This window comes from Ochotona curzoniae, unplaced genomic scaffold (assembly GCF_017591425.1).
Source record: "Ochotona curzoniae isolate NIBS_2020 unplaced genomic scaffold, NIBS_Ocur_1.0 patch426, whole genome shotgun sequence".
Lineage (NCBI taxonomy): Eukaryota > Metazoa > Chordata > Mammalia > Lagomorpha > Ochotonidae > Ochotona > Ochotona curzoniae.
Window position 1 is genome coordinate 458,358 of NW_024467002.1, and position 27,421 is coordinate 485,778.

Here is a 27,421-nt window from a genome sequence, read left to right on the forward strand (position 1 = left end):
TCTCCCAGGTCTGCCACATGAGTGCAGGGTTCCAAGGACCTAAGGGCCATCCTCCACTGCTTTTCCAGGTGCTAAACGGGGAGGTGGGTAAGAGAGAGAAACCAAGAGACAAAGACATCTGCTGGCTCATTCCCCAAATGGCCATGCTGGTCTGAAGTGAGGAGCCAGGAGCTTCTTCTAGGTTCCCATGTGGGTGCAGGAGGCTGCACTTGGCCTATCCTCCACTGCTTTCACAGGCCATAAGCAGAGAGCTGGATGGGAAGTGGAGCAGCTGGGACTAGAACCTGTGCCCCTATGGGATGCCTTTACCTCAGGTGGAGGATTAACGTGCTATTCCACTGCGCAGGTCCCTTCTGTTGTGTATTTTAGTTGCACTAGCCAAAAACTGAGTCATACACCCCCAAGGCCCAATGTTGAATATGTACACGAGGAAGTGCCCTCCTGACCTGTGGCCCAGGGAGCCAAACTGAACCCATGGGCCGGTCCAAGGCCATGCACACCCACGGGGCGAGAGGAGGGGGGAAGCCTGTGCCGGTCCAGCGCCCTCCCTCGCCCCCGCAGTCTGTGGCTCTCTGGCTAGGGACTCTGCATGGACAGGGTGGGGAGGAAAAAGGAAGTGGTTGCTCCCACAGACACATCTGCGAGACCTGGACTTAAACTAAGGCGGTTAGGCTGGAGACAAGAGGGGGCAGGCAGCCAGAAGGCGGGGGCGAGAGGTAGTGGAGCAGGCTAAACCCTTTACCCTCGGTCAGTAACTCCTCCTCTTCCTCTTCCCGCACCACCTTCAGGCTCTGACTCCCGCTAGCACAGTCCTGCTAAGTGCCCCTGGCGGGGCTGACACAGCAGAGAGCCTGGGGCCGAATTCCTCCCTGTTCTTCCGCCCCCTCCTCTCAAGTTTCTTTTTCTTCTTTTTTTAAGAGCTTATTTATTTCTGGGCCCGGCAGCGTGGCCTAGCAGCTAAAGTCCTTGTCATGAAAGCAACGGGATCCCATATGGGCACCGGTTCTAATCCCAGCAGCTCCACTTCCTATCCAGCTTCCTGCTTGTGGCCTGGGAAAGCAGTTGAGGACGGCCCAAAGCCTTGGGACCCTGCACCCTTGTGGGATACCCGGAAGAAGTTTCTGGCTCCTGGCTTTGGACCGGCATAGCATCGGCCGTTGCGCTCACTTGGGGAGTGAACCATCGGACGGAAGATCTTCCTCTCTGTCTCTCCTCCTCTCTGTATATCTGACTTTGTAATAAAAATAAATAAATCTTTTAAAAAAAAGCTTATTTATTTCTATTGGAAAGGCAGATTTACAGAGAGAAAGATCCTCCATCTGCTAGTTGACTCCTCAAATGGTTATAATGGCCAGAGCTGAGCTGATCCAAAGCCAGGAGCCGGGAGCTTCTTCCAGGTCTCCCACACAGGTGCAGGGTTCCAAGTCTTTCGGCCATCCTGACTGCTTTCCCAGGCCACAGGAAGAGAGCTGGATAGGAAGTGGAGTAGCCAAGACTCAAACTGGCGCCCATAGGGGATCCCACAGCCTGAGGGGGGGATTAGCAAAGGGAACCAAAGCTCTGGCCCCCAAGTAGATTTTTGAGCCTCCAGCCTGTGGGAAACCTATGCTACTGCAGGTGCCCAACAGGACCATATCTTGTGTCCTACGTGTTTACAAAGTTTTCGGTTGAAGCCTCGTGTGACTGAACACAGATTCAAGAGGAGAAGCCACTGCTCTCCCAGGTGGACGTCAGACACAGGCAGCGGTGCCTGCAATGCCAACGCTGCTGCAGATGGGAGCCGGGCACACGGTGGCTGGCCTCCTTCAGCACTCAGCTCCCGTGGCTTTGGTGGCAGCATCCTGACAAAGCGGCCTGGCTGTGGGAACTGCCGGGTGAGGAAGCCAGCCTTTGACAGAGCGACACAGGGACATGGGGTGGCCAAGGGATGGGGTTGGACGTCACATAGCAAGAATCCCAAGCCCCCTGCAGCCTCCTCCTTCAGCAGCAGGGAGAGAGAGCCTTCAGCTGGCATGCCTGCTGGGAGGAGAGGCAGACTGTGCGCCAAGGCAGGAACAGCCTCACTGACCTCTCCCAAGCACCGGCCGACATTGCTAGGGAAAGACGGCCAGTGCCTGGGAATGCTGCTGGGGAGTGGCCTGCACCCTTCAGAGCAGAACAGCCCCAACTCTGCGTTCTCCTTTAGTCAAACCTCTTGGCTGCCAGAGAGTTCTGCCCAGCTGCCTCCAAGAACCTTGGTCCTCATCACTGGGCAAATCCCACTAGAACTTCTAGTTCAGGCAAGGGGCATCTAGAAGATGTTTCCTGCAGGAACATCTCCCTGAGCCCAAGCCAATGAGACCAAGCTGGCCTCACATCTGTGCTTTGCAGCCGGCTCCACAGCCCCTTGGAGCTTAATGCCTGTCATTGTCTTAGGAACTCCTCTAAGGCTGGGGTGCGTGCATGAGCGCCACGCACAGGACAGCTCCCCGGCAATCGCTGTGCTGGCTGGTGCTTGAGCAGAGTGGAACAGGAGCAGGTTGGTCAGAAGAGACAATTTCAGAGGTGATTCTGGACTGTGTGGAAGGAGTGGTGTGGGGACCATGGTTTTAAACCCCCCTGACCGTTGTTTTCTCATATACCTCCTTGCCCACAAACTAACACACTTCAAATTCCATGGTGGTACACGGAGTTAAGCTGCTGCTGCTCTGGGCGGGAGGGGCACTCCTATCCCATACTGGAGGGCCTGGGATCAAATCCTGCGGGCTCATGATCCAGCTTCCTACGAATGCACCAGAGAGCCGGCAGGTGCTGGCTGAAGACCTTGTGTGTCTGCCACCCACGTGGGAGACCTGGATGGAGTTCTGGGCCCCCCACTTTGGCCTGGCCAAGTGCTGAGCGGCATGGGACGGCCACTGAGGGAATGAACCAGTAAACAGACGATCCCTCTTGTCTCCCTCTGTGTGTGTCACTCCGCCTTTCACATCAATAAATACATGCCTTTTTGTTTTGAAAAGTTATAAATGATGGCCTGGCGCCGTGGCCTAGCAGCTAAAGTCCTCACCTTGAATGCTCCAGAATCCCATATGGGCATTGGTTCTAATTCCAGCAACCCCGTTTCCCATCCAGCTCCCTGCTTGTGGCCTTGGAATGAGTGGAGGACGGCCCAAAGCCTTGGGACCACATGGGAGACTGGGAGGGAGGAAGCTCCTGGCTCCTCGCTTTGGACTGGCTCAGCTACAGCCATTGCTGCCACTTGGGGAGTGAGCCATTGGACAGAAGTTCTTCCTCTCCATCTCTCCTCCTCTCTGAATATCCGCCTTCCCAATAAAAATAAAAACAAAACCACTGTTAGTCAGGCACTGTGCCACGGCATGCAATCCGCCTGTATCCCATATGATACTGTTGGTGTCCCAGCTGCTCCACTTCTGATCTAGCTCCCTGTTAAGGGCCTGGGAAAAGCAGGCCTGACCCAGCCCTTGCTGCTACGGCCATCTGGGGAGTGAACTGGTAGATGGAAGATCTCCCTCTCTGTAGCTCTTACTAAAAAAAGGCAACCCGACATTCGCATTGTGCTAAGTAAAAACAGTCACAATGAAGTGGTTGCCAGGAAGAACAGGAAATAGGGCCACCCCTGGGCAGGTGACATTTCTGAGAAAAATCTTCTGACATTATGGTGCTGATGGCTATAGCCCACTGGCTTGCCTTCTCTGTAAGAGGGGTTTTGTGGTGTGTGAATTGTATTCCGATTCAAAAGGAGAAAGAGTGAAGCATCCTGACAGAATAAACTGCATGGAGGAAAGCTCCCTTGGGATGTGTGGGCTGGCAGGTGTAACAAGAGTAGGCTGAGCGGGGCTGGGTTCAGGAGCCGAGGCATGAATGAATGCGTTGTCAAGTAAATGAGCGACTATAAGGCACATTTATAAATGCATGACCTCACCATGACAGGACATTTTTTAAAAAGACTTGTTTTTTATTGGAAAGGCAGAGCCAGAGAAGAGTGGGAAGAGAGATCTTCCATTCACTGGCTCACTCTCCAAGTAACTGCAGCGGCCAGAGCTGGGCTGGTGGGAAAGCAGGAGTGATTTGTGGGTTAGCCGAGGTACCTGCACCACCTTCCCAGGCACATTCACAGGGAGCTAGATTAGAATGGGAGCAGCCAGGACTTGAACATGCCCATGTGAAATGTTGCCAGTGCAGGTGGAAGCTTAAGGTGCCATGCCATGGCACACATCCTAACAGGGCATTGGTTGCTCATGGGAAGCAGCCAGTGGCTTTGCCCAGTGTACACGTGACATCACTAAAATGGGTGTGTACAAAAGCTGGCAGTCCAGAACGGGAATGTTCAGTATGTTTGATGGACGTTGGGGGGGGGGGGGAACTTCAGCTCCGCCCGCTGGCCCGAGGCCTGGTGCTGTGACCAGCCCATCCAGGAAAGTCAGCTGTCCCCCAGAACACACCTTCAGACTTGCTCAGATGAATTTCCCTTCTCCTTTCTGCATCACACCGTCGTGCGGCTTTGCGTCCCGTGGGGCCTGGGTGAGGTGCTGGTAAAGACCCTCTACCACCTGCTCTCCACCTGCTCTCTGCAGAGTGGGGTGGGATTCGAGCTGCGTCTCTCATCCCTCACACAGCCAGAGATCAGCTCTGAGGATGACAGAATTTCTAATCACTGGCTTGCAGACTTGCAGAGATGAAGTGAGAACTGTTTCATCTTGGGGCCTGCCGGAGGTGGGGTAGAGCGCCTTATAGATGCTAAGGATGACCTCACACTGATGCTCTGCCACAGCCCTCTCTCCAATCCCAACTCCTGAAACCTGAGTGGGTCTTGCAATGCATCCAGAAGGGAGGATTCTCCTCCACACAGAGGAATAAAACTCACCTCTACAGCCTCTGCTACCACTGCCATCAGCTACTCCCCACAGCCACCGCCCCCACTGCAGAATCCCGTGGTGTAATGATGATGTCATAGAAACTCGTGATGTCAGTGCATCTCCTTGGCGAACTTTTCAGGACTGCATTAGGCCCCAGGTACATGCCTGTTAGGTTGGGTACCCACTGTGCCAACCAGGCACTTAGCTGCCCCAGTGCTCAGGGCATTTGAGACCAGTGCCATCCCTCAGCTGGGTTGTGGGAAGCTTTCCACCCATCCAGCAGGAACATCACCTGCAGGATGACAGTGGAGTACAGACTGGAACTCAAGTGCCGGTCAATGGCCCCGTCTGGATCTAGCCTTTGGTCCAGTTTTTATAGTGAACACTGCCCTTTTCCATTGATGGGAACTGTGTGGGAGAATGAACTTGTTCTCCTTGGAACCTCTTCTCAAATATATCTTTAACCTCTTTAACACAGAACTCATCTGTACTCATCTTTAACACTTGAGAAAAACTCAGAAAATGTCAGATTTTAGGGTCTTACTTTCTTGTTGACTTGAAACCCCATACCTACTCTAGTGGCTGCACTCAAATCCAGTGTGGCTTAGGTTAAAGTCCAGCTGACAATGCTCGCGGCTTACCCAACTCACTAACACTCCAGAAGATGGAACTTCCTATGAGTGCTCAGTTTGTGGCGTGGTACAGGTACGACCATTCCACACGAGCCTGTTAACCATCCCCACTCCTATGGCTGCACCTCAGTGCAAGTGACTTCATGAACCAGTTGTTCATGGACCAAGTGACAGTCAATTCCTTGGACAGAAACGTACAGGTGAGCCACCTTCATGTGCATGAAATTATCCATTGCATTGTCAGAGGCCAGGCTGAAGCAGCCAAGGACTCATTAGCACCCCGGCTGCATGCCTGCAGGTGTGTGGGAGCATCGCTCTGTGCATCTCAAAAGTTTTGCTGCCCTGGGAAAAGTTGCAGAGGGGGATAACTGCGAAGCAAAACGGCAGGAAAGCAGGAACACCACCTTTCCATTTTCTTGCGAGAGTTGCTTTCTGTGCAGGCAGTCCCTACGAGAATCCACTACACTACAAAGAAATCGGGGCATAGCATGATTCACCTATGAATTCTTATCCAGCTTTCCAGTAGGTACCACGGCAATGCTGATCCTTCAGGGCTGTGGCTGTCTCCACTGGGCCTGTTACTTCCTGAAAAAGCAGAACTGAACACAATGTCTCCAATGTTTAGCAAGAGTAACAAGAGAAGACACAATGAGAACACAAAACGTTTATGAGATTTTTAGTCACTAGAACAGTAGTTCAAAGAGCTCAAAGGTTACATATTACAAAAAAAAGGGGGTGGGGCGGGGTGGGACAGTGACAGGCAACTGTGAACAGCACCAGAGATCCAGATAGGGCGGCCCAGCCTGCAGCCACCCAGACCTAGGCCTCGTCCTCACCCTCCTCCTCCTCGAACTCGCCCTGCTCGTCCGCCGTGGCGTCCTGGTACTGCTGGTACTCGGACACCAGGTCGTTCATGTTGCTCTCGGCCTCGGTGAACTCCATCTCGTCCATGCCCTCGCCCGTGTACCAGTGCAGGAAGGCCTTGCGCCGGAACATGGCCGTGAACTGCTCCGAGATGCGCTTGAACAGCTCCTGGATGGCCGTGCTGTTGCCGATGAAGGTGGCCGACATCTTGAGCCCCCGCGGCGGGATGTCGCACACGGCCGTCTTGACGTTGTTGGGGATCCACTCCACGAAGTAGCTGCTGTTCTTGTTCTGCACGTTCAGCATCTGCTCGTCCACCTCCTTCATGGACATGCGGCCGCGGAAGATGGCAGCCACGGTCAGGTAGCGGCCGTGGCGCGGGTCGCAGGCGGCCATCATGTTCTTGGAGTCGAACATCTGCTGGGTGAGCTCGGGCACGGTCAGCGCGCGGTACTGCTGGCTGCCCCGGCTGGTGAGGGGCGCGAAGCCCGGCATGAAGAAGTGCAGGCGCGGGAAGGGCACCATGTTCACGGCCAGCTTGCGCAGGTCGGCGTTGAGCTGGCCGGGGAAGCGCAGGCAGGTGGTGACCCCGCTCATGGTGGCAGACACCAGGTGGTTGAGGTCGCCGTAGGTGGGCGTGGTCAGCTTGAGTGTGCGGAAGCAGATGTCATACAGGGCCTCGTTGTCGATGCAGTAGGTCTCATCCGTGTTCTCCACCAGCTGGTGCACGGACAGCGTGGCGTTGTAGGGCTCCACCACGGTGTCGGACACCTTGGGCGAGGGCATGACGCTGAAGGTGTTCATGATGCGGTCGGGGTACTCTTCGCGGATCTTGCTGATGAGCAGGGTGCCCATGCCTGAGCCGGTGCCGCCTCCCAGCGAGTGGGTCAGCTGGAAGCCCTGGAGACAGTCACAGCTCTCCGACTCCTTCCGCACCACGTCCAGCACCGAGTCCACCAGCTCGGCCCCCTCTGTGTAGTGGCCTTTGGCCCAGTTGTTCCCGGCACCACTCTGGCCTGGGGAGGAAAGGAAACGCCCTAAGTCACTGATGATGGACAAACCTTTCCTAACCTCCCTAGTGGACTAGACATCGGTGAATCGGTGCTTGGATTAGGAATTATTTCAGGTCATCACCCAAATTACCAGATGCTCTAATACTTGGTCATAGATAGAGAAGGCCATACGTGGCTGTCAGCACTTCTCTTTGTGGGCTCAGCTGTGCTGCCCGTGTCCCACCCCACTACCTCTAGCCTCCTTCCTGCCAGCAGACACGCCCACCAGGCACTCACCAAACACGAAGTTGTCGGGCCTGAAGATCTGGCCGAAGGGTCCCGACCTCACCGAGTCCATGGTGCCAGGCTCCAGGTCCACCAGGATGGCCCGAGGTACGTACTTGTTGCCTGCAGGGAACCAGAGCCGTATTAGAGGTAGGGTGGGCTGGGAAGCGCTCTGTGCAAACTGTCACTGCGGCAATGTCATTATTGCCCTAAACAAAGACAGGCACCTGCTGGGTTCTTCAGGGGCTTGGCTGGCACAGGATCTTGCCAGGGAAAGGTTGGAGAGCCTAGACTGGCTGGGCCACGCCCCTGCGGCGGGGTTAAGGCTAGGACAGGTGGGAGGGCTTGAAGGGTTTGGGGGAGGTTGCCTGCTATTACCTGTGGCTTCGTTGTAGTACACGTTGATCCTCTCCAGCTGCAAATCGCTGTCTCCATGGTAACTGCCAGTGGGGTCGATCCCGTGCTCATCGCTGATCACCTCCCAGAACTAGACAGAAAGAGGTTGTGTTTAGCCAAGCAGCAGCTCTACAGCTACGAACAATGAAAAAAGCCTCAAGAACACCCACTGCGGGAGGAACCCGCTAGGGCTTGTATTTTGTAGGGGTAGAAAGCTGAGGCTGGGCGTGGCCCCAGACCCGCAGCTGTTGTGACTGAAGGTCCCGGTCCTGGGGTGGGGGTGGGATGAACCGATTACAGCCCGGGGCACAGAGCGTCACGCTGGCGGAGATGGGGGCTTGCAGGAGCTCGCCACACCGGAGCTGAAAGCAAGGACCCTGCCCGAAGGAGCGGACCGGGGCCGCCCGAGGTGGTTTTACAGGCAAAGCACGTCCCGCCGTGGTGAGACAATTGCGCTCGGCCCTCCCCTCTCGCCCAACTACGATTCCAGCGAGTCAAATCAATTCTCCCCGCGTCCCGGCCCCTCCAAGGGGCCAAATGGCTGTCCAGCCACACCTGCTGCTTTCTCCAGGCACGCGCGCCTAGCAGGCGGAGACCAAGGGGGAAGGAAAAGGGTGGGTGGCGACGATTGCTTAAGACTTTCAGCAACAATTATGGAGAGCGAGGCCCCCCGCCCCACTACCACGCCCTCAGAAAGTCGCCTCCGGGCCTGTGCTCGGACTAGGGCGCACAAAGAGGCCCGGAGGGTGCGCGCCCGGGGAGCTCCCGGCCTTCCCTGCTCCAACTCCCACACCCCAAGCCGCAGGTTCCCGTCGGGTCCCCGCCCCTCCGTTCCCGGGCGGCGCGCGCCCGACCTTGGCGCCGATCTGGTTGCCGCACTGGCCCGCCTGAATGTGCACGATCTCACGCATGGTTTCCTGGCTAGCTCCTTCCTGGCTCGGTCTGCGTCTCCGGCGGGTGAGTGTCGGTCCTCCTCTCCCACGCCCACAACGCGTTCAGCAGGATCGCACTCGGGAACCGACTGGCTGAGAGAGCCGGCCCCGGCGGGCTCAGCCTTTTATGCCAGGTGGGTGGGGCGGCAGGCGCAGGCCGCGCCCCCAGCCAAAGCTCCCCCCCAGTCCCCTTCGCTCTGGCGCTCTGCCGGCAAGGCTGACGTAATGCTCCGAGCCCGAGGGACCGCCTAGGGGCTGGACTACCGGCGTGCGTCCAATCAGCTCGGGCATGCGGACCTGGAGACGGGTGGGAGCCCCCGGGAGTGGGGAGGTGAAGGGGGGCGGTGGAAGGAGTGAGCATTGTCCAGGGCGGTGGGGGAGGGGAGCGAACTAGCTGGGTGCTCGGCTGAGAGGGGGTTGCGAAGAGGGCACGGGGCAGCGAGATGGGACGGCCGGCACGGCGGGGCGGGCTTGGGCAGGTGCTCCGGGAGCAGGCAGTTGTGAAAGTTGAGGTAGAGCTCCCACGGTTGCCACTACGGGCTACGGCTCCCTCCGCCACAGGTCAGAGCCAGAAGAAGCGGAGTATGACGCGGACGTTGGAGTCCCGAAAGTGAACCGGGACACCTGCGGCCCAGAGCACCAGCGCACCCTCCGCGCCGCCCCTAGCCTGGCCCGCTCGCTTGCTCTCTCCCCACCCCTGCGCCCCACTCCGCAGTGTCGCAGTGTCCAGGTAGCGAGCCACTGGCTCCTTGTCAGGTTGCGGCAATCCGCCGGGTCAGGGCGACCTCCAAAGCCAGGCGCGCCGGACCCTCCCCAGGAGTCCGCAATTCCTGGCCTGAGGGTACCCAGAGCCGCGCCCTTGCCCACTGGCTTTTGTTCCTCACCAGTGATGGAGTGGGTGTGGCCGGGCGCAAGCGCGCGTGGACTGCGGGGCGGGAGGCCGGCGGAACAAAGGGAACCCAAATGCGTGTGGGTGTACCCCAAATCACAGGCACTGCCCTTCTCGGGGTTACACTCTTCCATCGTCAAGGAAGGGAGTAGTAGATCCCAAGGGGTGGGGAAGGGGAACAACCCACGCCCTAGCGCGGCTTCCACCCGATGTCAGTCCCTGGGCTCTGGGCGATGGTGTGGATGGAGAACTCTGGAAGCTGCCGCGCCTGCAAAAGGGCGAAGCCGCCCAAGACCCCGGCAGGCGCGCGCCCGGGCGCGCGAGCGCGGACCCGGACTCTCCCCGCTCGCCCACGCCCTGCAAATCCGCAGTCCCCGAGAATTCGAGGGAAGCGCATAGCCCTTTGTTCCTTTCCCCGTGCGTGTACCTGAGCGCACGCGTGTGCGCCCGCCCGGAGGCCGCATTTGCGCGCGCTGGAGAATAATAAGGGCAAATGTAGCAGAAACGCTTGCTATGCGGTCAGGTCCCTTGCAATTTCGCGGTGGCAGCGCGCCGCGCCCTAGCCGGCTCGGGTGTCCAGCCAGGGGACACGGCCCCTTTTTCAGCCCTCAGGCGACAGCGGCCCGCCCGGAGTGACCCGGTGCTTACCGTGGGACAGAGCTAACAACAGCTGTTGAGTGAGCCCGTCCCTGCTCCTCGCAGGCAACCAGCAGCAAGCTGTCATCGCCTCCCTTTCCTGCTGGGGAGTGAGAGGGGGTTTCAGATACAAAGAGAAGTAGCAAGAACAAAAGCCCAGCAGCCGGGAAACCTAGACTTCAGCTGTGGGAGTGTGGAGGCGGCAGAGTTCGTCCCGACGCGGCTGCAGGCGCTTAAGTTACGGTGTTGTCGGGTCCTAGGGCGGAGTGGCAGGTCCGCCCCAGGTGTGGCGGGATCTTCTGGCCCCTGAGTTTCCCTCCTTACTAATCCAGATCAGAGAGCTGCAGACCCTCCCCCTACTACCCGCTCCCCCGAACCGGCATTTCCCAAGGTCACACACATGGGAAAGGCTGGTTTCGGTCTTCCTGCGCCTGGGGGAAGGTGACCAGGTCCAGGTGGAAAGCTCGGAGAGCGGGAGAGGGCCCCGGCCCCAAAGAAGCAGCTCTGGCCGGACCTATCCGGCCTGGAAGGAACAGGGTGAAGGCTGCTTGGGCACTGCGAGTGTACACGCCCCTCCAGCATGGGGTAATCCGAGCCGCCAGCCGTCTTTCGCCTGAGGCTTTCTTTACAGTTTCAGAGCCAGCGCTGTAAAAAGCATCCGCGTGAAAACGTGTGTTCGAGGTGGTTTAGACGCCAGGACCGTGGCTTCCGTTTTCTGGGCGAGGGAGTGGGGATAGGGTGAGTCCAGACGTCATCCTTCCAATAGCCTACAGGTCCCTGGGGGATCGCAGCCCGTTCAGTCCCAGATCTGCTCTTGGTGGGTCCCCAGTGCCTGTCCCCAGGGAGAAGCATGTCTCCTCCCCATACACACACATACACACTGGTATTCTGACCTGTGGGCGTTTAGATTTCCACAATAAGCTACTCTTGCGTTGAAATGGCCTGGACAGTCACGCCTCTCCTGAAAGTTTCAGATTTTCTGTTACTCCCTTTTTCTTAAAATAATAATAATAGTGATAATAATGCTTGGAGCTTGCGAGAAGCAGACCGTCTTAGTCCTGGTTTTTTGCTTATTCCCACCGTCCCTCAGTCTAGACTGTTGGGAATCAACAGGACGTTGGTTTCATGATCTCTCACACCGGTCCATTCGGGTGGCAGGCTAACATTGAAAATTTCTCCTGACACAGTTGCAGAATATATCGTTGGAGTCCAATAAAAAGCAATCCTTTGTTTGACACATACGTCAAAAGCTGAGCCGGAAAAGCCATCCCCCGAATTGTACTTGCTGGCACCAGGGTCCCTATTCCCAGCTATCGTTGGGTAGAGCTGTGGCCCAAAGGGGACATTCTACATGGGCGGGGTGACAGTGGATTTTCAGAGCATTGTTTGCCTCCTGCAAAATATTTCTTGAACGGAATTCTTGAAATGGCAAAGAGGTTCGTTTAGGGATCGCCGCCCGCCCCCAGCCTGTATTCGCTGTTTAAAACGCAGCCTGCACCCCGCCTTGCCTCCCCCCACCCCCACGACCTGACAGCCGCCTCAGCAGCCGAGATGCACCGTTTCCTAGGCAACCGACACTTGGCCAATGAATGGGGAGGACCTCAATGGAAGAAAGAGACTACAAATCCATCATTATTTCCACCCCCTCCCCAGCCCGGCTGGCGGTGGGGGTTGTTCTCAGTGTTTCCCAGTTAGAAATACTGGAAACTACCAATCCTAATATTTATGCAAAGGAGTTAAATGCCCAGGGAACTGGGGTTAGCAAGGGATCCCAGCTCCACATTGTGGCTGTGGACGGGGCGGAGAAGGCTCCCGGTCCCCAGGGGATCTGTGCATTCTCAGCACTGTGGCTTTTCTTTATCCTCCAGGTGTAACCCACCCCCAGGGCGCGGGGCAGGGCTGCCCTCGTGGGAGTCTCAGCGCCCTGGTGCTCCCTAGGCACCTGACGCAGATGACCGAAGGATGCAGGGCGTCCGCGCCTGCGGCCCGTGTGAAAGCACATTGGCGCTTTGTTCCTCGGTCAGCCTGGCGTTTTTCCCACCACCAGAGGCCTCGGTTCAAAGTACCAGACCTGGGCTCTCACGCGAGAGGGATTCGCTTCTTTTGTCACACAGCTCGGTAGCAAGGTGGGGGAGACAGGACGACGGCGAGGGAGGGCAGCCTCCCCTCCCCCATGCCCTGAATGGTTTTTCTATCCGTCTTAGATGGCGGGGGAGGGCGGGCAGCGAAAAAGCACACAGGGACTCCCAGATAAAGGGCTTCTCACAACAAGAGCTTGGTTGTAGGGACACCAGGTACAAAGGAGCGAGCAGGCTTCAATGGGATGCCGAGAACCCGGCGAGATGCAGTCCCTGACAGCAGCTGAGTAAGCCCCGGGTGCCAGAAATGAGCACCTGCCATTTAAAGGTGTAGCCGCAGGCTGCAGCGACGCAATTGTGGCCCTGTCCTCAGCCTTAAAAGCTGCTCCACCAGCAGCCGCTGCTGGGGCAGGCTCGCCCATTTTTTTTTTTTTTGTCCTGGACCTGCGCTCGCCATTTATTTCTTCCAAAGGCAGAGGAACGGGGGCGGGGTTCCCTCCTAAGTGGCTGTAACAGCGGGTCCTCTGCCAATCCAAAGGCAGGTGCCAGGAATTCTATCTGGGTCTCCCACAGCTTGAGCCATCTCCTCCCACCTAAGTAGGAGGCCTTAGCTGGGACTCCAGCAACACTTCAGGATGGAATGTGGCCAACGCCCACCCCACCCAAAAGGGGCCGTTGATTTGACACTACTTTTCTAATCTTAAAGATAGCACATGTGTTTGAATATAGACAAACTCAGGGAATGTGGTTCCTGTGAGTCCTTTCAAAGGAAAACAAAGGGATTCCCAAGAAAGCAAAGATGAATCTCAGAGTGCAAGTGCCCATGCTGGAGGGGACCGCATGCTGCTTGGCCTATGGCCAGGGAAGCTGTGCCTCTGTCTGCGGCCTGCGGCAACAGTCAGTGGCTCAGAAAAACTGTGCACAAGATGTTTGAGGAAAAAAAAATATCCCCAGGGCATCAAGCTGCAGGTGACCTGTGACCTGTGAGCCATCAGATCTTCCCCTTGTGCCCCAAAAGATGCATTGGTTCTTTGCTCCTCAATTGTGGAAGCTACTCCTTTTGCAAAGAATTGAAATTCTTCAGTGGCGGAGCAATAGAGTGCATAACATTAAAAAAAAAATAGCACAGTAAATGCTTTGGGGCTGGCGCTGTAGCAGAACAAGCCGAGTCTGCAGTAGGGACATCAGCATGGCATAAGGAGTACAGAGTAGAATCCTGACTGCTCTGCTTCCAGCCCAGCCCTCTGCAAGGCCGACCAAGTGCCTCGGCCACAGCCAGCTGAATGGCAGACCAGCAGGGAATCCTGACTCCTGCCTTTGGCTGGACCCAACTCAGGTTGTTTTGGTCATTTTAGAAGTGAACCAGTGGATGGAAGATTCCTTTTCATTCTGTCTTTCAAATAAACAAGTAACATCTTTTTATTTATTTATTTTTTATTGGAAAGTCAGATTTACAGAGAGAAGGAGAGACAGAGAGGAATGTCTTCCACCCACTGCTTCACTCCCCAAGTGGCCACAACAGCTGGAGCTGAGCTCTGATCCAAAGCCAGGAGCCAGGAGCTTCTTCTGGGTCTCCCATGTGGGTGCAGGGTCCCAAGGCTTTGGGCCATCCTCGATTGCTTTCCCAGGCCACAAGCAGGAAGCAGGATAGGAAGCTGGGCATCCAGGATTAGAACCAACACCCATATGGGATCCTGGCAAGTACAAAAATATTCATTTATTTCTATTGCAAAGTCAGATATACAGAGAGAGGAGAGACAGAGAGGAAGATCTTCCATCCGATGATTCATTCCCCAAGTGACTGCAACGGCTGGTGCTGCGCTGATCCGAAGCCAGGAGCTCTTCCAGGTCTCCCACATGGGTGCAGGGTCCCAAGGCTTTGGGCCATCCTTGACTGCTTTCCCAGGCCACAAGCAGGGAGCTGGATGGGAAGTGGAGCTACTGGGATTAGAACTGGTGCCCATATGGGATCCCGGTGCATTCAAGGTGAGGACTTTAGCTGCTAGGCCACGGAGCCGGTCCTGGCCCTCAAATATTTAACACCTATTACATAGTTGAGAGAGACTCATAGCCATGTGGACCTCTGCTCAGACTGGGAAGGATTGAGGTGCGGAGGAAGGTGGGTGAGATCAATGCTTCAGGTCTTTTTCTCCCCCCAGTGTACAGGAAGGCACGGGAGGGCCAGCTGCTCCTTGCTGCCAGCTGCATCAGTGCCTGGGGAGGGGAGTGCTCACTGGAGGATGCCTTGGAGACTTGGGGCCAGGAGTGTCGTGCAGCCGATGAAACCATCACTTGTAACACTAGCATTGTTAGGGATTTCCACCATTGACCCAAGACACCAGACGCCAGCGAGCCACATGGGAGGTATTTATTCGGAGCGGAAACGGACCGCATGCACATAGATGTGGGTGAAGAAAGCAAGAGGATCAGAGAGAGAAGAAGCGAGGAGACTCCGCCGTAATTGCAGGAGAGGGGCTCCAAGGGAGCCCAGAGGGGGAAAGAAAGCGCCACAGCTCAAACAACAGGACGGTGGTGAGGAGGTGGCCAAGAGTTAGGCAGCAGAGAGAGAGAAAAAAAATAGAAAGAGAAAATGAAAGAGAACATGGGTGCGGGTATTGGGAGTACAGGGTTCCAGTGACTGGTGGATGGGGCTGTCAGGTATAAACTTGAACGTCTAAATAAAGGGAATGAGGCTTTACAAAACCGAAACAAAGTTAGGGAACTGAACCCTAAGGGAAGCAACTGTTGAACGTGGTGGCAGGTTTAACGTGGTGGGAGTCTTCTCATCTTCAGGGCTACTGTTCAAGTCACTTCTCACAAGTACCCGTATCAGAGAAGCGGTTCAAGTCCTCACTGCTCTGCTTCTGATTCAGCTCCCTGCTAACGCCCTCAGGGAAGCACGGATTCTGGTGCAGGTTCCTCTGTCCCCCGCCCCCCAAACCTGGATGGAGATGGGGCTTACCTGCTTTGGCCTGGCCCACCCCAGCTAATTGGCTCTGTAGCGGGTGATTCAGCAGATGGAATATTTCCCCTATTCCCTCTATAACTCAATTTTTAAAGTCAGTCATCAATTTTTAAGAAATTAAATTCTGGGGGGGAAAAATGAACTTTTTAGACCAAAGAACTAAGCAGCCAAGCTATCTTCTGGAAAATGCAGGGTTGAGAAATATGTCGGAAGGTACAGAAGGTGCAGTCAGGAACCCAAAGAATGGCATCTGATTCCAGCAGGGGAAAAATCTACTTCCAACCTGGGCTAAGGACGCCAACTTTGTCAGTTGACTAACTAACCCCAGAGTGACAGGATTAGGTCAAGAGAAAGTGAAAACTCTGGAATTGGTACACTTTTTATCTGGAATTCTGTAAAAATGCTCAGACTCAAAAAAAAAAACCTGTTAGTTATTTAAAACAGAGAGATGCGAGTTCTAGTTCTAGGTCATAGGATATGACGATATACTTTATGCGCAGCTAATTCTCGCAACTTGGTTCTTTACTGTAAGCTGAAAACACCAGACGCAACGACTTATCTTGGGAAGTTTATTCCAGCGGGGCAGGAACAGGGGAAGGGGAAGGGGGGAAGGGAGGAAGAGCAAGGGAGAGGAGCCAAGAAGAGAGAGAAAAAGAGCCACACCTGGGTGTGGGGGGCGGGGATTCAGAGGGACTGAGGTCAAGGCCCCAGGGGATTGGTGCCTGCAGGTGAACGCCTGGGGATGATTGGTGAGTGGGCGGGGTTGGGGAAGGGGCTGGGAGATTGGGGGTGGGATTCTCAGGTGGAATGCCAGGTTACATCTGATTGGTGGATGGCTGGACTGATGCGAATCCCGTGAGCTGTGAGGAAGAAGGAATGGCGCAGGGTCCATGGTGGGATATTGGAATAAGTCCTTACACAAACCACCATGATGAAGCTAAAATAGCTAAAGAGGTTAAGTCTAAATCGCAATGGGCTTCAGAAAGAAGTAAACAGATCTCGGAGGAGTTTGGAGTAGATACTGCACAAAAAGTTGGGGTCTGTTCTACTTGGATCTACTGGCTGAGCAGCGCCACGCGGGAGACTGAAGAGCTGTCCACAGAGTCCTCACTTCTTTCTTTGAAGGATTGATTTTATTTTTATTTGAAGGAGACAGCTACAAATAAAAGGAGAGACAAGGAGAGATCCTCCATCTGCTGATTCACTCTCCAAATGACTACACTGGCTGGAGCTGAGCTAATCTGAAGCCAGGAGCTTCTTCCACGTGTCCTGTGTGTGCTCAGGGATCCAAGGACTTGAGCCATTTTCTGCTGCTTCCCACGGCACCATCAAGGAAGCTGGATCGGAAGTGGAGCAGCAGGGACTAGAACCTGTGCCCACGTGGGATGCCAGTGCTGCAGGCGGAGGCTTAGCCTACCAAGCCATGACTTGGCTGTATGTTCTCACTAGTAAGTAAGTTGAAATCATTGCACTTTGCTCTTGTCACAGACACCCCTGAAAAGTAAGATGATTTTTTTTTTCAGAGGCAGAAAAGAAAGAAGCGCTGCCACGCATATGTTGTCTAAGCAATGAGGACTTCCTCAGGCAAGACTTTTCAACCATAGTTCGGCTGGAAAATGAAAGAGAAAAGCCACGTGGCAGATCATCAAGATGCCTGATGTCCGGCAGGGACAGAGGCCGAAGCAGAACTGGCAGACATCGGAAAGGCAGTGGAAGGCCCCGCCAGCTGCAGAGGAAGTGAAAGCTTGCAGGGAACACTGGATGCCTTATGGCCCCGGGACACCTCACAGGCCGCCGCTTGCTCCTCCTGTAAGAGCTCTCTACAGCAGGCTGCTGTGCTGGCTGGGTGGAAGGCGGGCTCTGCCAGCCTGGGCCTCGCCACGGAGCTCTGGAGGGCAGCCGCTCTGCTGTGCCTCCCTTGCCCTGTTTGCCATGCTGGAAATCTGCCTGAGACAGGGCAGCCTTCATCCGGGAGTCTGGAAAAACCCACTCCTTGTGGTGTGAGCAGTAAAGATACAACTGGGCTTAGAGAACTGAACTTTTCAAGCATGCCCTGCGGGTGAGGTTGGAGCTAGCAGTGGGGGGTTGTGGCCCGGGTGTGAGTTCTAGCTCCACTCCCAATTCCAGGCTCATGCTAATGCGTTCTTAGCAGGCAGTGGTGCTGGCCGGGAGAGGCTGGGTCCTGCCTCCGCCTGTGAGAGACCACGACTCAGTTCCTAGCTTCAGCCCTAGCCTGGTTGTTGGGGAGTGAGCCAATGGATGTGCAATCTCTCTCTTTCTCTCTCCATCCCTCTAATAAATTAAGCAAACATTTTCGACACTCCTTGAACCCTCTACTCAGGAAGCTTCCCACGGCGCCCACGTGTACTCCTGCATGTGGTGGGGGTCTCCAAGCCTCCTGTTGCCTTCCACCCCTCCTTCCTGCTGGCCTCATCCTCCAGAGGGGTCCACACCTCAGCTAAGCATTCCCAGGAGTGTGGGACATGCCTCTGCATCATCCTTTTCAGCCTGGAGGCCCTCAGGTACTCTGTTTCCGACTGAGATAACCAGTTCACCCTCAGCCATCCACCCCAGAGTTATCCACCTGCAACCTTCGCAGGGTCAGGCAGCCCCTTTCAGCTCAAAGCCAGCCCTGCACGCAGCGATGCCCACAGGACAACCCCCAGGTGCGCCAACTGTTGAGACACTCTTGTACTTCAAGTCCATCATGCATTTTTTTTAAAAAAGTGTTATTTGAGAGGGAGAAAGAGAGGGGGGTGGGTTCCCGTTGGCTGGTTCACCCCAAATGCTCAAATTAGCCGGGATGGGGCTAGAGCTGAAGCTGGGAACTCAATCCAGGCCTACACGGGGAGCAGAAACCCGGCCTCTGGAACCATCATTGCTGCCTTCCAGGACCTGCAGTAACAATTCTGGAGTTGGAAGTATAGCTGGGATCCAAAGCCAGGTACTCCAATGTGGAATATAGGCAACTTAGCTGCTGAGTTAAACGCCTGCCTACTGAAGTGCTACATCCTGAATCACAGATGAAAAGCATGCTGGAGGACCCAGTGCGGTAGCCTAGCAGCCAAAGTCCTCGCCTTGCATGCGCCAGGATCCCATTAGGGTGCTGGTTCTAATCCCGGCAGCTCCACCTCCCATCCTGATCCCTGCTTGTGGCCTGGGAAAGCCGTCGAAGATGGTCAAAAGCTTTGGGACCCTACAGCTGTGTGGGAGACCCAGAAGAGCTCCTGACTCCTGGCTTTGGATCGGCACAATTCCAGCTGTTGCGGCCGCTTTGGGAGTGAATCGATGGACAGAAAATCTTCCTCTCTGTCTCTCCTCCTCTCTTTACACCTGACTTTCCAATAAAAAAGAAAAAGAAAAAGAAAGAAAAATCTGCTGGAGAATAAGTCATCGGCAGCGTGAGCTGCTTGTTTTCCCTCAGTGACTGTGATTCCAGCATTTGGGAAATGCTTTTTATTCATTAGGAAACACATTGTTTTGGAACAAGCTATCTTTTAAAAACTTCAAGTTCCAGAACATTGTGGAGATACTGCAAAATGAACGAGGCATACCGCAAATTTATTGTATTTCGAAGTGTAGTTAAGGATACCCTTTTCCATATTAAAATACTTTCTGGGTTGCAGAGTTAAGCTGTTGCTCGCGCCATCCCATATATGTGCTGGTTCGAATCCAGGCTGCTCCACTTCCGATTGCCCTTCCTGTTTATAAGCTGGGGAAAGCAGTAGGGGCCCCTTGCCTCTGATACTGTGAGGAGTCAGACCACAGAGCAGGCGGTTAGGCTGTCTGCTCCCGGTGAAATTACCTTTGGAAACATAAATTCGCGTTTCTCCCCATTTCCTACCCCTCCCCCGCAAGAATCAACACGTCAATCCCAGTCTCTTAGACTTGTGTCACGACAAAAGCAAGGGGAGGCGGCCCGCGCTAATCCCATCTCTGGGTTATATCAAAGAGAAGGTGCCGGAATTCGGAATTCTCCGATTATCATCGGCGTGGGCGGAAGTTAGCAGTCCTGTCCTTGAGTTCTGGACAAGGTGACTGAGGGGTAACTTCAACACTGCCTCACCGCTTTGGATTCAGTGCTTTTTTTTTTTTTTTTTTAGATTTAGCTTTTAAATTTTTTCATTGGAAAGTCAGATATACAGAGAGGAGGAAAGACAGAGAGGAAGATCTTCCATCCACTAGTTCACTCCCCAAGCAGCGACAACACCTGAAGCCAAGCCGAGCTGAAGCCAGGAGTCAAGAGCCTCTTCCGAATCTCCCACACAGGTGCAGGGTCCAAAGGCCTTGACCCGTCCTCAACTGCTTTGACAGGCCACAAGCAGGGAGCAGGATGGGAAGCGGGGCTGCTGGGATTAGAACTGTCACCCAAATGGGATTCCGGCCCGTGCAAAGCGAGGACTTTAGCCGCTAGGCTACCATGCTGGACCCTGGACTCAATACTATTTTATTTTATTATTTTTTTTTAAGATTCATTTTTATTTTTATTGAAAAGGCAGATATACAGAGAGGAAACACAGAGAGGAAGGTCTTCCGTCCAATGATTCACTCCCCAAGCGGCAGCAACAGTTGGAGCTGAGCCAATCCAAAGCCAGGAGCTTCTTCCGGGTTTCCCATGCGGGTGCAGGGTCCCAAAGCTTTGGGCCGCCCTCAATTTCCCTCCCAGGTCACAGGCAGGGAGCTGGATGGGAAGCGGGGTTGCTGGGATTAGAACCGGTGCCCATATGGATTCTGGCGCGTGCAAAGCCAGGACCTTAACCACTATGCTATAGCGCCGGGCCCTCAGTACTATTTAAAATGGTGGTTTCATCTAAGTTGCTTTTGTTAAGATCCACATGCCCTCCAGATTCGGATTTTGTCATCTGCAAATCTGCTGTAACTTTGTAACCTTGTTCCCACCAATCCACTGTGACCTCGCGGTGCCTGACAAACCCCTCCACCAACCCTTGTGGCCCATCCCCCTAATCCCTGCCTACCTACCAATGCCCTGGGTCTCCAACAACACTATCCACCAATCCCTCGTGGCCCCAGGAGGCCCAGCTCCTCCCCACCCGGGCCTCCCTGCCTCAGAAAAGGCTCACTGCCAGCCTGGCTCTCTCTTCCCTTGGCGTGTTGCACCTTCCCCTGCCTGGCCCTTTCCCCATCCTCCTTCGGCTTGCCCTCCCATCCCCCTCCCTACAGCCTCCTCTGCCACCATGGCAGGAGTTGCCCTCCTCCTCCCCCCCCCCCCGCCTTCACTCCAGTCCCTGCCCTGCTGGAATAAAAGACCCTTTTGGTGCCTCACTGCATCTGGTATTTTGGCCTGTCGTGCTGAGGTAGGCAGCTAGTTCAGGGTCAGGAGCTTGGAAGCCGGGAACCCCCACCCCCTCAGCCCCCACCCCAGGTGGTCCCCCCAGCCCACCTGTGAAGTCATCTCACCTATCACCCGAGAGGGGGCAGTATCGCCTTGCTGTGTAACCACTCCCCTCACAAGCCCCTGTAAAGGCTCATGAAGGGGCTCGCTCTCTTGGTCAGGTGCCTCCTCTCCTCTGGCACCCAGACTCTTGGCTGCCCCAGGACAGGTGTCCCCTGACATGGCCCCCGTGTGTCTGTATTCCTCACCCTGTGTTCACTGCTTGGGCGGGACAGTGAAGATAGCAATGCTAAGATGGTTTGTGTTTCTAATGTGTGTACTGTCTGGACTTCCAGGGAAGGTGATACCTAGCAGTGATGGAATGTGGGCAGAGAAGCCAGGGGAAGGTGACTGTCTGCAGCCTTGTGTTGCGTGTCTCTTAGGATAGCTTATATATAGGACATAGGTCTTTAGCTTGATGGACAGACTTCAGGGTAATGACCGTTTGTTCCTCGGGGGTTGATTGATTGGATCGCCCTGTGGACTTGTGATTCCTAGTGCTCCCTGCGATCACCAAGGCTGGTTAACAAAGACTCCTTAGCAAACCCTAGGCATGTCTGGCATGATCTTGCTCGCACCCCGCAACATCATTGCAGCACGTATCCCAAAAAGGGCTTAGTTGCACAAAAGGACCAACAGTGACAGACACTGCTTGCCCATTGCACATGCGTCTTCCACGTGAACCAACGGGTATTGCAGTCCAGCCTGGTTCTGCCCAGCACACACTTGCCCTCACATAAACCAGTAGGAGCTGCAGCCTAGTCGGAGCGGCCCACATTAACCCCCACCCTGCCCGGCCCATACCCTGGTTTGCCAGTATGTGTAGCAGACTAGTCCAGTCTGTCCCACATCCCATTCAGCTCTCATACACATCGATGGGCATTGAAACCTAGTTCCATCTACCCAGCACACATGCTGTTGGGTGCCCTTCTGTCTAGCCACCCCAGCCCCTGTCCTGGTTTTCGTGCCCTCCAGTGGGAGTGGCAACCCAAGAGGGAGGAGCCCACTATTTCCCTCCCAGGCCTCTCCCACTCCCGGATTATGCACTCTCCAGGTGGTTCTGCAGTTTAACTTGACAGAATTAGCTCCCAATGCCAGCCTCTGCCAGCTGATGCTGTGGCAAAGCCCAACCAACCCTCACCCACTCTAATTTATGCTTGCACCAGCAGGAGCTTTTCCCTGATCTAGTCCACATGAGGCGCACAGGTATTGGAGCCCTGGTCTGGTCTGCCCCCATCCAAGGGGTTCTCTTAAGTCAAAGCCAAATTGTATCGGAAAGCCACACCAGACACTGTGAGTCCCTGCTGACAGGCTGCTTCAGCCAGGGAAGAGTGGAGATACTAGACTGGAGAGAGTCCGCTGTGGGCTGACTACCACAGCACAAATACCGCCTAGAGAGTTCGAGGGGAGCGCCTTCTCTCAGGCTTGCCTCTGCAGTCCTGGGTGGCAGGTAGGCCCTCTAAGCAAGCTAGTGTCTTAGGCACTTACCTATTTATGTGAAAGGTAGTGGGCTGAGGGTTTGTTTATTATTTATTTATTTTCTATTTTCCTTTCTCTCAGAGAGAGAGGGAGAGAACTCTTTCATCCTCTGGTTGTGTCTCCAGATGCCGCAGTGGCTGGAGTGGAGTCTGGTCTCAAGCCAGGCCGAAGCCAGGAGCCAGGAATTCCACCCAGGTCTTCCTTGTGGGAAGTGCAGAGTCCCAAGCTTCTTTCCTAGGTCATTAGCAGGGAACTGGAACAGAAGTGGAGAAGCCAGGGTTGGAATAGGTGCCTCTGTGGGATGCCCTGTGGCGCCACACTAATGTGCTCACAAGCTGTTTTCACAATGACAATTTCATTTGAAGATGCAACATTTGAAAGAGGAGTTTAGTCTTCCACAGATTTTAGCTCTGGAGCTTGGAGATGGGTCCCTCATCCTGTGTCTGCGTTGCACCCTTCATCTGTAGGTGGGATAATAATGTGCTTCTTCCTTTCTCTCCCCACAGGGGGGCAGCGAGGAGAGATAGCGCTGGGTGCTTTGAACTCCGGGGTTGGCACCTTAGGAATCCAGGCTGTCATTAGGGTGATGGCCATCACCACCCTGATGTGGGCTACGGGGCAGCGCCCTGGAACCTAGCCTTTGAAGCATCCTGTATTCTTTCATGTCCCTTGCCCGTAGCATCCAACTGAAAAGTGGCGTTCACTGCATTTACCAAAAGTTTGCCCTTCCTTCCTGTACTTGTCAGTCAGGGTGAGATCCGGTAGCCAGAGGAGGAGTATGCTGCTGTCCCAAATCTGCTTCCTTCTCTTCCCAGAGGGCTTCCCAGAGGTGACCTCAAGGGTGGTCTGGGCTGGGCCAGGCCGAAGCCAGGAGCCAGGTCTCCCGCGTGGGTGCCGGTGCCCGAGCAGCTGGGCAATCTTCCAGTGCTTCCCAGGTACATCAACAGGGAGCTGGCTAGGAAGTGGAGTTGCTGGGACTCAAACTCGTGTCCTTAAGGGATGCCTGGACTGCAGGCAGTAGCTTTATTCCCTGACACCGCAGTGTCTGAGCAAAAGGCAGTGTTTGTAGTTTGTATTTGTGTATTTGGAACACTGGCTGTGCCGTTTGCTGATGTTGGTTGTGTATAATAGAGCCTACGTTTCCTGAAGAACCTTCACTTTGCACTTGACCCATGGAATTTAGTGTCTGGGACTCTGTCGGGCCAGGCAAGCTGCAGGCAGCCAGCCTCGACTGGGTGACTGTCCCGGCCCCTTGCAAGGGTGTGGCTGCACTTTCCTAGTCAAATTAGTACCTGGTCTTGGTGGGCACAGCAAACCTGGCCTTTATCTTGCTTTGCCCTCGACTTTCTCCCTGGGGCAGGGAGATGGCAGCAGGAACACGCGTTGGACATGAGGGACAACAAGCTGGAGCCAAGGACAAACAGGTGCATGTCCCCTGCCGAGGCCCGGCTTTGACACTTCCGGGGCACACAGCAGGTTCAGGCGTGCCTGGAAGGCTGACATCCCCTGGGCCGGAGGCAAGTTGTAGGGAAAGAGACACTGCTTGCCTTCCACCCTCTGTTCACTGGGTCAGCCCACTGTGTTGGGGCTGGGTGGTGAGGAGCCTTTCCCAGAAGCGTGGGCTAGCAGGGCCGGGAGGAGCTGACCACCGTCACCATGGGGAAGACAATCCCTGCAGCCACCACTCCAGGCAGACGGTGTTGTAGATGGTTTGGCAGACACCTTAGCAGCTGGGGGGATTTAAAGCTTCCCTGGGGCCCCGTCTCAGTCCTGTAGAGCTGAAAGATCAAAGCGGAGCAGGTGAAGGTTCCTCCTCTTCTCACTCAGGTTCCCTTCCCCTGCTGCTACCAGGATCTGCTTGCATCACTTGGTGTGGAAGGAGCAGCAGGGCATGGGTTCCCAGAGAGCTCCTTCCATAGCCTCAGGTAGGCTGGGAGCCCATGCAGGCCTGCGCCGGCCTGAGAGGCTGCGGGGGCTCCTCCGGGCACTGAAGCCAGCGCTGCAGTGCCCAGAAGCCCGGCCTCTGTCCTAGAGCCAGCTGCTCACAGACTTCATGGATGCTCTTGTCACCCATGTGGTAGGTACTGCTGCCAGAAACGAGCCAGCCTTGGAGGAAACAGGGCGTTGTGCCCCTCTAACCTCCAGGTTAGAACCCAGATGGCACAGGCAAGCAGAGGACAGAGCCTCGTCTTTGGGATCCATGCAAAGTCGGCAGTGATCTTAGGCATGGTAATGCATGGGAGACCTGTGGGGAAGTTCTGGGGTCATGCCTTTGACCGGGGGCAGCCCTGGCTGTTAGCAGAACTTCCCCACAGGTCTCCCATGTGGGTGGCAGGCCCCAGGGACTTGACCATCACTGCCGCCCGTTAGCAGGGAGCTGGAATTGAAAGTGGAGATGGTGCTAGAACCCAGGCACTCGGATATGAAGCGTGGGCATCACAGGTGGCATACCAGCTAGTACGTCAAAAGCCCACCCTAAAATTAGAGTATCAAACTAGCGAAGATATGTATTTATTTATTAAGAGTTTATTTCTTCATGTTCACCTAGGCAAGTGAGAGGAGAGAGATCACTTCTCGGCCTTTTGGCTAAGATCAAGTGTGGTGAGAGGGGAGAGAGGCAGAGTTCTTCCATCTGCTGGTTCACTCTTCAAATGGCCACAATATCCAGGACCAGACAAGGCTGAGCCAGCAGCCTGGGTGAGCCAGCAGCCTGGGTGAGCCAGCAGCCTGGGTGAGCCAGCAGCCTGGAGCTCCAGCTACACCTCGCAGGTGGGTGACAGAAACCCAAGGACCTGGCCATCATTCACTGCCTCCCACGATGGACGAACTGACCGGATCAGACGCCAAGGTGCCAAGACTCCATGGCTCAACACGCGGTACCATGCACCTGCCCCAAGGATAGAGTTTTTGCAAAAAAAAAAAAAGCTGGTCTCATAGGTGTCTGGCCCAGGGAGTGTCACAGTTAGCACACCCACCATTCTAGAAGCTTCCTGGACGTCCTCCCCAGCCCTACGCCTTCCCAAGGTTTAACCTCTGGTCTACCAGGAAGGCTGAGCTCTGCGGGCTGCAAGCAGATCTCTGCAGAAGGAGTCTGGATTTGCGCTCTGCTTTCTGCCTTTCTTTGAGAAATGTTTTCAGGTGAGGGGCAAGCTGACCTAGGTATCCCGTGAGTGCCCGGAACGGTGACAGCCTCCCCCCACCCCCGGAGGCAGGCCAAGGGAGAGGCTGCGGGCTCCAGGGCGCTGTGTAGGGCGCCTTTGTGTCTCGGCGGCATTCCGGCCAGCGCCTGTGGCACAGATGGCTTCAGTAAATGTTTGCCGGGCAGACCCAGTGAATGGACATTTTGTCACTGGATCTTTTCATTCGTCCCTTGGCCCGCTCCCGCTCGCTGCTCTCATCAGCCCGGCTGCAGTTACTGGGCGGATGTGCTCATCTGCGGGGAGTAGGGGCTTGGGGGGGGGGGCCGAGAGCAGAAAGAGACAGCCCAGTTCCCGGTAAGGAGGCATCGCTGCTTTGTGCTGCCTCATGCCAGAGTCCACGGGAGTGGAGAGGCCCGGCGGGCAGCGTGCGAGAGGCCAAGGGACAGGGCTGCAGACAGGCTGCGACTCACTCAGTGTCTGGGTCCTGTGCGGGGGAAGAGGGCATTGTGGCATTCTTAGAAAAAATCCCAGGACGTGCCTGCAGCCTCCCACCTGCCCCTCCCAGCCACGCGGGCCAGGCTGCCTCCATACCACGTGATCAGCTTCAGCAGGAGATGGAGGAGGATCTTTTGTTCTGCTGCCCTGCACTCTAGGCCTGGTGTCTTGGGCACGGCGCTCTGCATGAGGCAGGAATTCCAACACAGTGTTGGGAGAGCTGTGAGCAGCAGGCAGCGCGGTGCTCGTCTGGCCTTGGAGTCTGTTCTGGGTGGGATGGCAGGGATGTCTCTTTGCACACCAACACACCTGCGCAGTCACACATAGGTAACCACACATTCCATACACAATCACAGTCGCACACACACAATCACACAGCCACACACGCACATTTCCAGCACAAACACCCACATCATCTGAGAAAGGATTCTTGCTCTAGAGGTGTGAGTTGGCTCGACCTAGCAAGCATCAGCAGCCATATACTCCCACTGAGACCTAGGCTGCACGGACATGAAAAGTGGGGATTGTGCGAGGGCATTGCAAAACACTGGGTTAGAAAGCCAGACCCCCATGGCTTTGGTGACCCAGTCCCAGGACCTTTGGGGGGATGATTAGGGGGTGGCTTGGAGAAGGGAGCCCCCCCCGCCCTGGGATCTGTACTGTTCTGCTCACTCAGCGTGCAGCTGGTCACCCCACGGGCTCCAGGCCTGCAGGTGCAGGGGCAGCCAGGGCCCCTCTCAGCCCTGACCCCTGTACTGCCTCATGCCTCTGTTCCTCCCTGGGCCTAGAGCCCCGCTGCCCTCCGTGGTCACTGACTGGGCTGCGTTGGGAGCCCTGGCTGTGCTAAGCTGAGCTGTCCCCTTGTTAGAGACCGTGTACCTGTGTTACTGTGTGACTCTGCGGATGCGTCCCTCATGGCCCTTTCCTTCAAACGCCAGGGACTCCAAGCCCAGGCGCTCCTGTCACAGAGGGCTTGATGGGCCAGGGAAGGTGCCTAGGAGGGGGTGCTGCCCAGGTTCCTGTGGCAGAGGCTAAGCTGATGAATGAACTATTCACGGGTAGGGCTGGGGGCCACGTGGGTGCTTTGTTGCTAAGGAGACTGTATTTGCATGTTAATCAGAGCTGTGTGGGAATGGGCTATTAGCCTAGCCTGCTAGGCTCCAGCATGCCTTATTGGAGTAGTGGGTTCAGTTCCTGGGTCCAGTTTGACTCTATCTCCTGCCAGTGCAGACACTGGGAGGCAGTGGGGATGTCTGGAGCATCTGGGGTTTCTCCGATGTACATGGCAGTGCTGGGGGGCTTGGACTGTGCTCCTGGAATCTTAACTAGCCCAAGTCCAGTCCTTGACCACTGAAAGCATTTAGGGAATCAATCAATGCATGCAAGCTCTCTC

The 27,421-nt window shown here is 55.4% G+C and overlaps 1 protein-coding gene across 18 annotated transcripts; it reads right to left on the reverse strand.

The window, feature by feature from the left end:
• Positions 1 to 6,134: 6,134 nt before the first annotated feature.
• LOC121167791 (tubulin beta-2B chain) lies at positions 6,135 to 9,134 on the reverse strand. 18 transcript variants are annotated; one of them, XM_040997411.1, is made up of 6 exons: positions 8,877 to 9,029; positions 8,005 to 8,113; positions 7,639 to 7,749; positions 7,139 to 7,365; positions 6,668 to 6,994; positions 6,135 to 6,592 (listed from the first exon to the last, which is right to left on the reverse strand). In XM_040997411.1, the coding sequence occupies exons 1-6, from the start codon at positions 8,931 to 8,933 to the stop codon at positions 6,305 to 6,307; spliced, it is 1,119 nt and encodes a 372-aa protein (XP_040853345.1). In that variant the 5' UTR covers positions 8,934 to 9,029; the 3' UTR covers positions 6,135 to 6,304. The 18 variants fall into 18 exon arrangements, with proteins under 18 accessions (XP_040853345.1, XP_040853350.1, XP_040853353.1 ...); XM_040997416.1 differs by lacking the exon at positions 6,668 to 6,994 and having other exon boundaries at positions 6,135 to 6,667; position 7,170; positions 7,275 to 7,365; positions 8,877 to 9,024; XM_040997419.1 differs by lacking the exon at positions 6,668 to 6,994 and having other exon boundaries at positions 6,135 to 6,427; positions 7,286 to 7,365.
• Between the last annotated feature and the right edge of the window lie 18,287 nt (positions 9,135 to 27,421).

Excerpts from the sequence above, each read along its gene's own strand:
- LOC121167791 (XM_040997400.1), bottom strand. The coding sequence starts at position 8,933 with ATGCGTGAGATCGTGCACATTCAGGCGGGCCAGTGCGGCAACCAGATC. Across the intron at positions 7,754-7,990 it reads CCACAGGTAATAGCAGGCAA|GCAGGCAACAAGTACGTACC; the intron begins CCTCCCCCAAAC and ends CTCTGGTTCCCT. Across the intron at positions 7,366-7,638 it reads GCCCGACAACTTCGTGTTTG|GCCAGAGTGGTGCCGGGAAC; the intron begins GTGAGTGCCTGG and ends TTTCCTCCCCAG.